The sequence below is a fragment of the Leptodactylus fuscus genome, chromosome 3, assembly GCF_031893055.1.
Source record: "Leptodactylus fuscus isolate aLepFus1 chromosome 3, aLepFus1.hap2, whole genome shotgun sequence".
In the NCBI taxonomy this organism is placed as follows: Eukaryota; Metazoa; Chordata; class Amphibia; order Anura; family Leptodactylidae; genus Leptodactylus; species Leptodactylus fuscus.
Genome location: NC_134267.1, coordinates 113,354,994 through 113,368,121, shown reverse-complemented (window position 1 = coordinate 113,368,121; position 13,128 = coordinate 113,354,994). Strand labels below are relative to the sequence as shown.

General features: G+C 40.5%; 1 protein-coding gene across 1 annotated transcript in view; it reads right to left on the bottom strand.

Moving 5' to 3' along the window:
- Nucleotides 1-13,128, bottom strand: part of ASCC3 (activating signal cointegrator 1 complex subunit 3) — a 454,027-nt gene that overhangs the window by 23,247 nt on the left and 417,652 nt on the right. The window contains exon 37 of the mRNA XM_075268175.1: nucleotides 11,785-12,009. Coding sequence (XP_075124276.1) covers nucleotides 11,785-12,009 — 225 coding nt within the window. The remainder of the gene's footprint in view (nucleotides 1-11,784; nucleotides 12,010-13,128) is intronic.

Below are 13,128 nucleotides of genomic sequence, written 5' to 3'. Positions count from 1 at the left end.
CATTCTTCACAGAGTGCTGCACTGAGGAGAGGTATCGATGTAGGTCGGTGAGGCCTGGCACGAAGTCGGAGTTCCAAAACATCCCAAAGGTGTTCTATAGGATTCAAGTCAGGACTCTGTGCAGGCCAGTCAATTACAGAGATGTTATTGTCGTGTAACCACTCCGCCACAGGCCGTGCAGTATGAACAGGTGCTCGATCGTGTTGAAAGATGTAATCGCCATCCCCGAATTGCTCTTCAGCAGTGGGAAGCAAAAAGGTGTTTAAAACATCAATGTAGGGCTGTGCTGTGATAGTGCCATGCAAAACAACAAGGGGTGCAAGCTCCCTCCATGAAAAACACAACCACACCATAACACCACCGCCTCCGAATTTTACTGTTGGCACTTATACATGCTGGCAGATGACGTTCACCGGGCACTCGCCATACTCACAAACTGCAATCGGATTGCCACATTGTGTACCGTGATTCCTCACTCCACACAACGTTTTTCTACTGTTCAATTGTCTAATGTTTACACTCCTAACACTAAGCGAGGCGTCGTTTGGCATTGACCTGTGTGATGTGTGGCACCCAATCACCTGACCACGTTCAAAGTCTGTGAGTTCCGCGGAGCGCCCCATTCTGCTCTCTCACAATGTCTAATGTCTACTGTGGTCGCTGATATGGAGTACCTGGTAGTAGGTGGCAGCACAATGCACCTAATATGAAAAACATATGTTTTTGGGGGTGTCTGGATACTTTTGATCACATAGTGTATATGATTTACAGCTTCAGCAAAATTTACCAAAGTGACATGTATATAACAGAGCTAGGTGCCTCCAGACTGTACAGCTGTACAGTACATATGGATTCTGATAGAGAATGCAACAATCTCTGCAAGATTTCCCAGAAATCCCACAGTTTCACACTTAGAGAATCGTATTAAAATAAAAAAAAAAGAAGTTCCTAAGAGCACAACGGTCTCTATAATTCTTACATGGAATGCAGCTAGAACGTGCAGAACTCTAGCTAGAACTGGCTGTCCCATCAAACTAAGTATTTGTGGGAGAAGGGCCTTGGTAAAAGAGGTGACCAAGAACCCAATGGTCACTCTGAGCTCCAGAGATCTTGTGCGCAGATAGGAACTTACAAAACGTCAACCATCATGCAGCATTCTACCAAACTGGGCCTTATGGCAGAGTGGCTAGAAAGAAGCATCTCCTCAGATGAAGACAAACAAAAGTCTAGAGTTAGTAAAAAAGCACTTTCATCCTTTTTACCATACCTACAGTAAAGCATGATGGTGGCATCATGTTGTAGGGGTGTTTTTCAGTGGCTGGGACAGGGAAACTGGTCAGGGTTGAGGCCAAGCTGGATGAAGCAAAAGTACAAAGATATTCTTTTTCTTTAAGTCTTTACTATTTTCCATTTAAGAAATAAGAAAATACTGCATTAATATGTATTAAACATATTCATAATCATGCAATCTAACCCCCCTCAATCGCTCACCCCCTCTCATGGCTGCCATGTCTCCTCCTCTTGCAATCCCCACAATCTCTGGGTCCCAGTCATATATAGATTCTACAATATGAAAAATGTCACCTGAACCTGAAACAAAGAGCTCTAGACCTGAAACTGGGCTGAAGGTTCATCTTCCAATAAGATAATGGGGACATTTATTAAGCTACTTGAGCTTTTTTTGGCTTAACTTCTGTATTTTTGTGGTCTCTTTCTGCACTTCATTGGATCCCTTTTTTTCAGATGTTATTTTGCCCTCGCCAGTTGAGCATTTTTCAGGAAAAGGGGACAAGGCCAAAATGGAGATCGTTTTCAAACTAAGACTGGCACCTTTTTAAAAAGGGGCAAATAAAAGAAGGAATAAAAGCACTCTAGCATTTAACTAAACACACAATCCCAAGACAACATATAAGGGAGAAAAATTGAATGGGACTGAAAACTTTCTAAGCGTAATGTATGTGGCCACTATTAACCCTTCACAACATCCACCATAATAGTACAATAGATGTCGGGTATTTAAATATAGCAGCTGAACAGCTGCCATAACCGCCGGGTCTCTGGTGTATTACACAACAGAGATCCGGCGTTATTGCCTGTGATCAGTGCGTGCACTGATCACAGGCATTAAGGCCCCTGGTGCTTTGGTCAAGGCGCCATTTTCCCAGCCATTTTAGGTACCACAATTTTGGGGAGGATTTCTGGCACTCGGAATGAGATCCGTGGTTGGTTGGCAGATTTTAATAAAACGTGATCAAAGCAATAGACATTCCCCAAAATGGTAGAACTAAAAAGTACATTTGGCCCTGCTTCTCAGTATATTGTACAAAATAATAGACAGTACCATTATGAAAAACAATTTGTCCCACAAACATTAAGCCCTTATATGGCTCTGTGAATGGAAAGATAAAAAAGTGATGAAGTTTGGAAGATGGAGAGTCAAAAAACGAAAATCAGTGGGAAAGGGTTAAGGAATTGTCCAGCTCTTTTTTTTTTTATTGAAGTGAATACTGGTCATCAATAAGATGGTCAGTAATAAAAAAAATCTGTGAAATTTTGAGAACCAGGACACCTCATGCTTTCCCACTTCGTACCTCCCCTCCTGGAGAAACACAGCTGAGACAGCCCTACTCTAGGTAGATATGCTATGCTTGAAGTGTCGATTTCGGCAGGAGTGTCAGAGGTTGCTGACCCCTGGTCTAGATACAGGATGTTCAAATCTATCACAGAGTTCATGTCAGCACAGAAATATTACAAGGTGAATCAAAGCAATGAGGAAAGTATGGGTATAAATGTAGCAGTTGCCCCAGGTATCTGGTGCAGGAGAAGACCCAATGTCCACTCTAACACATAAAACTTCAATATAATAAATGGTAGGTGAGGGATCCTGTTCGGGTTGATCCACATACATTAGTCGTGTCTAGCCTGTTGAGCTGAAAACAACAGATGACAATTTTGTGCACTAATCCACTGCACGACTCAGGAATGGGGATGATGTATGGGAAACTGCTCCCATAGGAAAGCATAGGATCAGTTCTGGTATCAGTTCCTTTCTGGTGTTTTTGAAATGCACTGAAAGCAAAAGAAAAAAAACAGGCATTGCCAGGCATATGTGATGAGGGCCTTAAAGATTTTGCATTTGCACCCAGGAGCTTCAAGCTCACTAGCAAAGAAAATGTAAGCAGAAGCAAACAATGGATGGATGAATAGATTTATCTGCGTTCAGCTATAAATCACAATGTAACCAGTTTCTAACATCTGTTGATAATGTTCTTTAGGCGAGAAAATCTACATTTCCCAGTATATAGCACAATATGTGTTTCTATAATCATTTCCCGTGCAACAGTTGTTCCTAAGATCAGCTGCTGTCTAACAAAGTTAATTAATGAAAAAGTCATTTCCAGTCGCTATGTGGGCCTCGAAGAGCCTCAAGTAGACCGCTAGTGCCGAGTTAATCAAAATGCTAATGCCGGATGAATTAAAGTTGTGATTAACATTTCCCAGCTAATGCTTAAGTGAAATGATCACACCAAATGGGTTAAGCACTAATCATGTTATCCACTCCCATACAACAAAAAGGTGGGTGGCAAGGACCTGCTGCTTTCATGTCTCCATCTACTTGGATGTGCGGCTTAATGCAGCTGATAGTTTAGTCAAAAGCCATTAAAGTATACACAATTTATGAGCATTTTACACAAAGGCGCATCAGATTATTTCTCTGCCAACACCGGTAACTTGTGTGACAGATAAAATAATGATCCTTGCTTTCCTAGAAAGTGGTAGCATTATAGTAAACTGCAGGCTGCTCATTTCCTCCTGTTGCTCTGAGTTCACCCATCGGTCAGTGGGGGGTGAGAGCAAAGATTTACTATAGCCTTAACTTCACAAAAATGTAACCTCTGTTCACCAACCGTAACTAATAAGCAAATTGCTTCAAGCAGGTATTAAATGAAACGCTTAGATAAATTATACACATTTAACAACTATTTCCATAGCCTGTGCCTCTACACGTGTGCTTTTGTCATGGGATGGCCATTTTTTATTGGGAAAGCCGAGCGTGTTGTCCATCCTCCTGTCAACATTGATCCCACTTTCTGTGGGAGTATGTGAACTTTCCAACCACACTAAACCTATAAAAACATCAGAAAGGTTCAGTCTACGCTTTGCTTATACACACTGCCAAATTCTTAAGAGCTGAAAGGGCACAAGCCATCCAGTAGAATAAAAAAACACTCAAAACAATTCAACACCAACAAATATCAGTCTATATGGAATATTCTGGGGACTATCAGAGACCAGATGAAAGGAATCGATCTAATATATATATATATATATATATATATATATATATATATATATATATATATGTGTGTGTTTAAATTAGACATAGAAATACCCAAAACTTTAGAATGGCCATTTATAGTGAATTATTTAAGCTCTACCATTCTAAAAATGTCAGAAGTTTTCCACTCCATTGCAGAGTTCATTTTTATTTCTTTGGCAGCACTTTTTATAACAATAAATTTTACTTAAAGGGGCTCTATCATTGGGAATAATCATTTTTTACTAATCACATCCTTGCATAGCCTTTAGAAAGACTATTCCACTCCTACCTTTTGTATGTAAATTGCCCCAGTGGTTTTTAAATGAGACCGTTTTTATTCATTAGCTAACTATACTGGTGCACCTCGGGAGTCTCATCGTGCACCCTCTGCTATTCTTTCCTATGGGTGTATACAGCACAGGCTGCTGCTGCTGACTCAGCTTCCTGTTTGTACACACAGATAAGAGAGAATAGCAGAGAGAAGTGCTGCTGGGAACTTCCTGTGCAATTTACATACAAAAGCTACGTGTGAAATAGCCTTTCTAAAGGCTATGCAGGGATGTGATTAGTTAAAAATGACTTTTCCCAATGATAGAACCCCTTTAAAGCATTCATCTGCATAAGGACCAATAATTTAACGACAGGATTTAGAAGTCACGTTTGGATAAAAAATAATAATAGTGGCACCATGCCGTCTCCCACTGCATTAACTGTAATCCAGCCATGACCTAGAGTCATAGGTAGCATTGCTCACAGGATCACCTTGTGCCTAATGGAAAATCCAGCATTGCTAAACAAAAATAGAAATTCCTTCTTTATGAGTCTACACGATTAATACAGGAATTGGGTACCAATATGTAATAATTATGTGACCTGTATAGTCACAGGTGTTATACCCCGCTGTTCAATAGCACACAATTGCCATTCTAGTCTGTAAGTCTACCTGATCTGATGAAGGAGTATTCCTCTAAAATCATCTGACATAGTAAAGAAACAGGCTTTCACTTTTAAGACCCTCTCTTTACAAATTTATCTGGAGGGAACATGGAGCCTGTGAATCTTCTTCTGAGCAGTCCTTCTTTAACCAGAAATAATTGTCAGATGAAGAAATAAAGGTTAAGATTCCACTCTGAAGGAACAGGGGGACATCTCCACCTATGGAAAGCATGTGAAGGTAAGGTGCTCATTCAGGTCCCTTGGGGCAATGGTCATAAATGAACAATCCAGTAAGACTCTGGCAGCATGAAGTCATCATGATAATCTGGATTGGATGGGAAAGAAAACGCCCCCTCCCCCCCCCCAAAAAAAAAAAAAAAATCTAGAATCAGCTAATATGTCAGCTAATTTTAAACATCTCTCTGATATCGTAGCTTAGAAGTTGGCAAGTGTGGTTCTGTTCCAAATAACCATGAAAGCATGGCCTGATTTATTACATGGTGGTTTAGCACGTGAAAAAAGCAAGCAGTGTAATGGTTAAATTACTCACCACACAATCATTTGCACAACAAACAATACTAATATCTGACGCTATACAGCTAGCTAGTCACAATCTCCAGGATAGGGGACTGAGCGGGTCTCAGAAGTAAGGCTTTCATCGGTCTGTAATTTTTTTTTAATCTTAAAGGGATTGGCCACTTTCAGACCAATATTGACAAACAAATGTACAATAAAAGATATACAATTTTCCAATATACTTTCTGTATCAATTCCTCACGGTTTTCTAGATCTCTGCTTGCTGTCATTCATTCTGTTACTTCTAGAGGATAAAACTCTGACCATGGTCATGTGACTTACGGTCCATGGTCATGTGATGAACACACAGGTGCACAGCTGATTACCAGGCAGATGTCTGATTACTGTGCTGTGACTATAACGAGCGGCACCTGTGTACTCATCACATGACCATGGACTGTAAGTCACATGACCATGGACCGTAAATCACATGACCATGGTCAGACTTTTATCCTCTAGTAGTAACAGAATGAATGACAGCAAGCAGAGATCTAGAAAACCGTGAGGAATTGATACAGAAAGTATATTGGAAAATTGTATATCTTTGTATTGTACATTTGTTTGTCAATATTGGTCTGAAAGTGGCCAACCCCTTTAAGCCTGTAGATATACCATAAATATCTGAGATGGGAATACCCCTTTAACTGGTTGATTTTAATATTGATTTCTATTTACTTCTTCTTCTACTTGTACTTACATGTCCTCATTGAACTGAAATAAATGTATTATTATGCATAAATGCAATTTTTCGAGTACACATTCTATATTATTACAATCTAATGGATTAACATTAACAACTTATTTGGCATAACAGATTTTCTAAAATCATTTATGCACAATCATATTGTCACCATGGCAACTATGTCAACATAGGAAGATTTACAATTATTTATGGAGAGCGCAAATTAAATAAAAAAAAGGTAAAGAAAAAAAGCCCCCCGCAGAGGAAAAAACCCACAAATTTTGATGTACTTGTTTTTTTCTTACATTTTCTACACATTCGGTGAAGGACGAGTGCAGCACAACTGTTTTACAGTAGAAAGCTAATATGTTGCACCAGAATATTCTAATGTAAACCAATTTAAGTTGCCAAAGTATTTTTACTGTGAAATCAAAGTTTATTTTAACATAAACCTGCCATATGCTAGGGAAGGCTTTATGTTAGCACTGCACACAAAGTAAGTGAGATTAACAGCAGCAGTCCAGAATCCAATGGAACCATGCAGAGAATCAGAGTCCAACATTTTCTTTGCTTATCAATCAATTCAATAAAGTCTGTAGCTACATATTGAATTAAAAAGATATTACAAAGTCCTCAGTACAATAGCTCATCACTCTCATGCATACTATGATCAATGCTTTTCCAACCTTCCTATATATTCTTCTATACAATGGTACTCAGAAATGTTGTATTCTGGTATTATCTTTAAAATCTCTTGTGTTGAATGGAAAGAAGAATATAGTGCGAACAACTTCCTCTTTTAGGGTGCATGCACACTACGTAACGCCGGGCGTGTATGAGAGCCGTACACGCCGGAATTACGGCAGACTGCCGAACACTTCCCATTCACTTCAATGGGAGCGCTCGTAAACGCCGCTGTTACAAGCGCTCCCATTGAAGTGAATGGGAAGTGTTCGGCAGCCCTGCTGTAACGCCGGCGTGTACGGCTCTCATACACGCCCGGCGTTACGTAGTGTGCATGCACCCTTAGAAGGAAACATACTCCCTATACAAAAAATCTGAAAATGGTGCAAGACTCTTTAGTGCTTCTAACCCAGCCACTGTGCTGCCTATTTAAGACAAAAGTTGGTAACTGTAACGTACTCAGCTGCAGGAGTTATCATTTGCTCTATTCACAAATAAGAGTAAAAAGAATGGTGAAGCAGGAAGACTTCAGCTCCTTGCTCCATCACTCATGCAGCTGCTAGTAATGTCTGTACAAGACAAGAGGAGGAGATCTGCACAGAGCTCCCTGGAACAGGACTGGTAACTATTACTGTTTTTCGTTACATATAACAGCTAGTATAAGAACATTATAAAAGGGAAGAACTGGAAACAGCTTATAAAGGGTGGGGGCCAATGGGGACTGTATTATAAAGTGTGGGGGACACTGGAGAAAGCATTATAAAGCATGGGGTCCTCCTGTTTGACCTGAGTCCCCCTCCCTTCCTTATGTGTCCTCCTGATTGCGGTTTCCATTGTTTGTTTCCTTTGTCTGTTTGTTCGTCCCCATATACTTGAAGACATTGTTTTTATGGTCCCATGCACCTGAGCCTACCGCCCCCTTTTTAAAAAAAAATTATATTGCATTCTATAGTGTTGGGCAGGGCTTTCCTCTAACCTCCTATATACAGGAGTGGTCTGAACGCCTTTGCGCCATTTGTTCATTCTCATTGTTTTCATCCTTTATTGTATTTGAAAAATCTTTAATAATTCTTGATTAAACATAAAGCATGGGGGCCACTGGGGAGAGCATTATAAACAATGAGGACAACTAGGGAGTACATTATAAAAAATGGAGACAACTATGGAGAGCATTATAAAGATTTGAGACAACTGGGGACAGTATTGTAAAGGGTGGGGGGCACTGGGGACAGCACTGTATAGGATGGGAGCCATTGGACATAGCATTATTTATACAGTGGGGGAATTAGGTATAGTATATGTACTGTGGGGAGCACTAGAGACAGCATTGTATATACTGTGGGGTGAACACTGGAGAGAGTATTATATATACTTTGGGGTGTGCAGTAAAGAACATTATATTTTGTATGGGAGCTCACAAATTGGCATATTTCCCTATACACTGGACATGAGATATGTGGGACTATGGGGAAGATCAGAAGGGATTCAGCTGCCCTGAAAAGGCCTTGCATCATCCATTTAAATGGGACTGGCAAAGATAACCAAAGTCCAGCTCAGCTGTCTCCCTTGACTACACTAATAGAATGGGGGGGGGGGGGGCTTTTTAATCACCACTCTATTCATACCAGGGAGCAAAACACCCATTTGTTTTTGTGATTGGTGTAGGTTCCATTGATCTGAAAGTTAGCCCCTATTCAGTAGATAGATAACTTGCTTTGGTGGGAAAACCCCTTTAAAAACATAAGCACCCTGAAATCCACAAATTGGTGGGACTCAGGATTGCGCCAAGTTTAATGTGCCACATGTATTTGTTCAAATGTACCTATGTTCTTAACAATATGGTAAACATATGGCATACATTTCCTTTTACCCTAAAAAGTAGAAGTTTATATTCCTCTCTCGACATAAAACAGGAGGATCAGAAGACAAAATGTGAAAACTACCTTATCCAACTACAGAGAAAAAACAAAAAACAGCACCGAGCTGTATATGGTGAAGTATTGTTAAATTAAAGGTGTAGTAGCAGGTTTAAATGCACTCTCACCTGGTAGAGTTGTGAAGAATTCACAACTACTGTAAAAGCCTGGAAACCAATTCTAGGGGGTTCCTCCCTATAGGTGATTGAGCGACTGGGTCCTGTTCACCGAAGGTGTGAAGGATATAGTTAGGGACCAAAAGGAAGGACCGTGCTTCACCAGATGTTAAGAAAAACCAGTTTATTAAAGTTCAACAGCAAACGCGTTTCGGGCATACATCGCCCTTCTTCAAGTGCAAAGGAACTGTGTGAATAATGATATAAAACATGGAGAGAATAAATAAACATCGTTCTAATGTTGTAAACAAATTCCTCAAACACAGCGTATCACGCCATGCAGCTGCAGTACATAATGGATCATTTGAGAATTTTACAATCACTCCGATCGACTATATACCTTCATCCTGTGGGAATAGATTTAATGCCCTCTGCAAGAAAGAGATGTACTGGATATATAAGATGGACACACTCACCCCTACAGGCCTTAATGAGGCATTAGAGGATGTAGGAGGATCTTAAAATACCCTGTAAATAACAACATTCCAGCTATTCCCATATGATTTTACTGTATATATATTTTTTATAAATTATTCATATGGTGATTTTCTGACCTGACCAATCTTATGTATACCACATTCTGCTAACCATTGCCTTATCACGTAGATTGGGTAATATATAGGAACTTATAATCCACATTTACCTATCAATTTTACATTGTTCTATACATTAATTTAGGACTGAGTGTAACCTTATATATATATATATATAATTTTTAGTATGTACCGGTATTCCCAGGATTAACCCCTATATCCTACCCCATTTGGGAACCCATTATATAGGGCCCCTTTTATTTATTTATTATTTATTATTTTTTAGCCCGTCAGGTAATTTTAATGTACTCGCTTTTACAATATAGTTTACTTTAATTGACTCATGTGGATCCAGCCATGTATTTATTTATTTAATTTCAATATCAGTTATCAGATTTTAATAGCCCAGTCTTATGCATGTACAATTGATGTATTATTTATTTATTTAATTATTTATTCATGTAGTGCCACTAACCCAGTGCTAATATTATTTATTTCTCTCATACAAGTGCCCATTTTCTAGTAATGTATCTACTTTTCCAATATCCAAAACATGGGTTTTCTAGCAATGTATCCACTAATCCAATATCCATCCCTGTAGCTTCTATAATTGTACCCAAAAGTAATGGGCTTTACATCTATCCGAAGTGCTCGCTAGGTCGGAGCGGCTGACCGATGTCAGTGTATATGCGCGGCACATAGAAGCATCGGCACGGGATGCTTCTCATTGCGCATGCGTGGGAAAGCCAACCCGCGCGTGCGCACTGAGCATCTCAAGACGCCGAGCGCTGCCCGAGTTGGGAGACACGTGCACTACAGTGCGCGTGTGTCCCCCGGGCGGCGCGGGCTTTGGTCTCCACGCCCACCAATTAAATAAAAATGCTTGCTGCTATTGAAGACCGTACATCTGGTCTTCCAGGCAAGCTTATACACCACGGCAGGTAAGTGGATCTATTTAGATCCAGGCTCCTCTCTCTTTTTTTGGGGGGGAAATTTTAACAAGCCACACTGGAACTTACACTGGTTTTATTTAGAGAATAATTTGACTCATTGCACTTATTAAGTGGTCTCTGAAATAGTCTAAGCAAATATGCTTAATGGCACTAGTTCATACTATATATCCAGGTCTATACCTGTGAAATTTTGGATTATGGCCATATTTGAACAAAATGGCCCCACTGGGATGTAACTGATATATGTGCATGTGCGTATATGTAGGAATATATATGCGTGTATGTGTGTATGTATGTATATATATATGTAGGTATATCTGATTGCTAATCTATAGTATATATCCAGGTCCAGACCTAGGTAACTCTGGACTTTGGCTAAATATGGAAAAGTAGCCTTATTGTGATGTGACTGATATTTATATATGTAATGATTAATGAACTGAATAATGTTATGTGGTATCTATAGATATCTAACATTCATGAACTATGAGTTATGAATTGAGATGTATAATTTTATTGAATTTACTTTGTCACATTAGTTTATTTGAAATTTAGACGTATATTTGCCATGTTTTATATCATTATTCACACAGTTCCTTTGCACTTGAAGAAGGGCGATGTATGCCCGAAACGCGTTTGCTGTTGAACTTTAATAAATTGGTTTTTCTTGACATCTGGTGAAGCGCGGTCCTTCCTTTTGGTCCCTAACTTTATCCAACTACAGGAAAGAAGTATATAGGGAGAGAGGGTCGGAGTATTTACTCGCAGTGGAAACAATGTGATATCTCTTTAGAATTTACCCAGAATGAGAAAGAAAAGTGAAATTTGGCAGTAAATATTTTTCAACTCATTACAAGGGAGTTGTGCATAGTTTTTATAATTGTCTGGCAATCCATAACACTTGTGAATCTGACATGTAACAGATACCATTTCTGGTGAAAGATAACCATATTGGAACAAATGAGTTTACGGAAGGTACAAAAAAAAAAAAAATCTGAAAAGTTTACCTGACACACTCTTATAGCTTGATCCAGGACCGTTTTGGTGTCAGTAGCATAGTCCGGACAAGGTAGCGAGGCCCTACTGAAATGGGCTTGCAGAAGCAAATGTGTTTTGGTGTGTGCGCTGTCCATGGAATGTGGGTTTACTTCAATAGGAAGGTGTTTCGCCAGCTCACAGTTCATTTGATCCTCATTGTGCCTGACAGGGAGGTCTGTGTACTCTTCAGCATCCTGCAAAAACAAAGAGTGTTGGTAACTTTCCATTGGTTAAATATATAATTTTCAGACAAAACTCTTGCTTACTAAAATAGTACCAGCAACAGGAGAAAGATGATGCTTTGTAGATATGGTGGAATTATAATAACAGTGACCACATTTTATATATCATCGAAACATAGTCTCTCTCTTTAGAAAGGAGTGAGTGTACAGATTGCCAAAAACCGGGATGAACACACATATAGAGAATTCTTCCAGTAAGAATGCACAGATTTTGCTTTGGCTTAAAAACCCCCCATATAATTAGGAACAAATGTCAAATACCCTATAATACGTTATCAGTATATATTCCTTAGAGGTGTATTCTGATGAATAGCAAAAATTAAAAGAGCATTCTGCTGTTCGATTGTTGGGTGTGCAACCAATAGAATGGGGGGTCTGGTGCACCCCATATGAATGGAGCTGCACTTAAAGGGGTATTCCCACGTTGCATACTCACCAGTCTTCGTTGCTGTGAAATCTTCTGTCTTCCGGCTTTGTTGCGTCATTGGTGGGCGGGGTCACATATGCAAAGCCAAGCGGCGAGATGCCGCTGGCCTTGCGTGCGCGCTCATAGACCAGTCTAGCCTTCACAATGCGAATACAGACCCGACATCCGCCTCTCTCTATTACAGCGGGTGCCGGGTCTGTATTCGCATTGTGAAGGCTAGACTGGTCTATGAGCATGCATGCAGGGCCAGCGGCATCTCGCCGCTTGGCTTTGCATATGTGAATACAGACCCGGCATCCGCTGTAATAGAGAGGCGGATGCCGGGTAGTGTAGACGCCGGCACAGATGCACAGACGCCGGCACAGATGCCAGCAACATCGCTATGCTCCTACCCTGCATGAAGCCAGCAGCGGCAGAAGCGATGCTGTTATTCCGCTCCTCCGCCCCCCCCCCCCTCCCGAATAGCAGCATCGCTCCTGCCGCCGCTGGCTTCATGCAGGGCAGGAGCATAGCGATGTTGCTGGCATCTGTGCTGGCGTCTAACCCTCCCCGGCATCCGCCTCTCTATTACAGCGGATGCCGGGTCTGTATTGGCGGCCCCTTCCCCCCAAAGGGTAAACTACCCCCTCCAGGCTCGCTCCCGT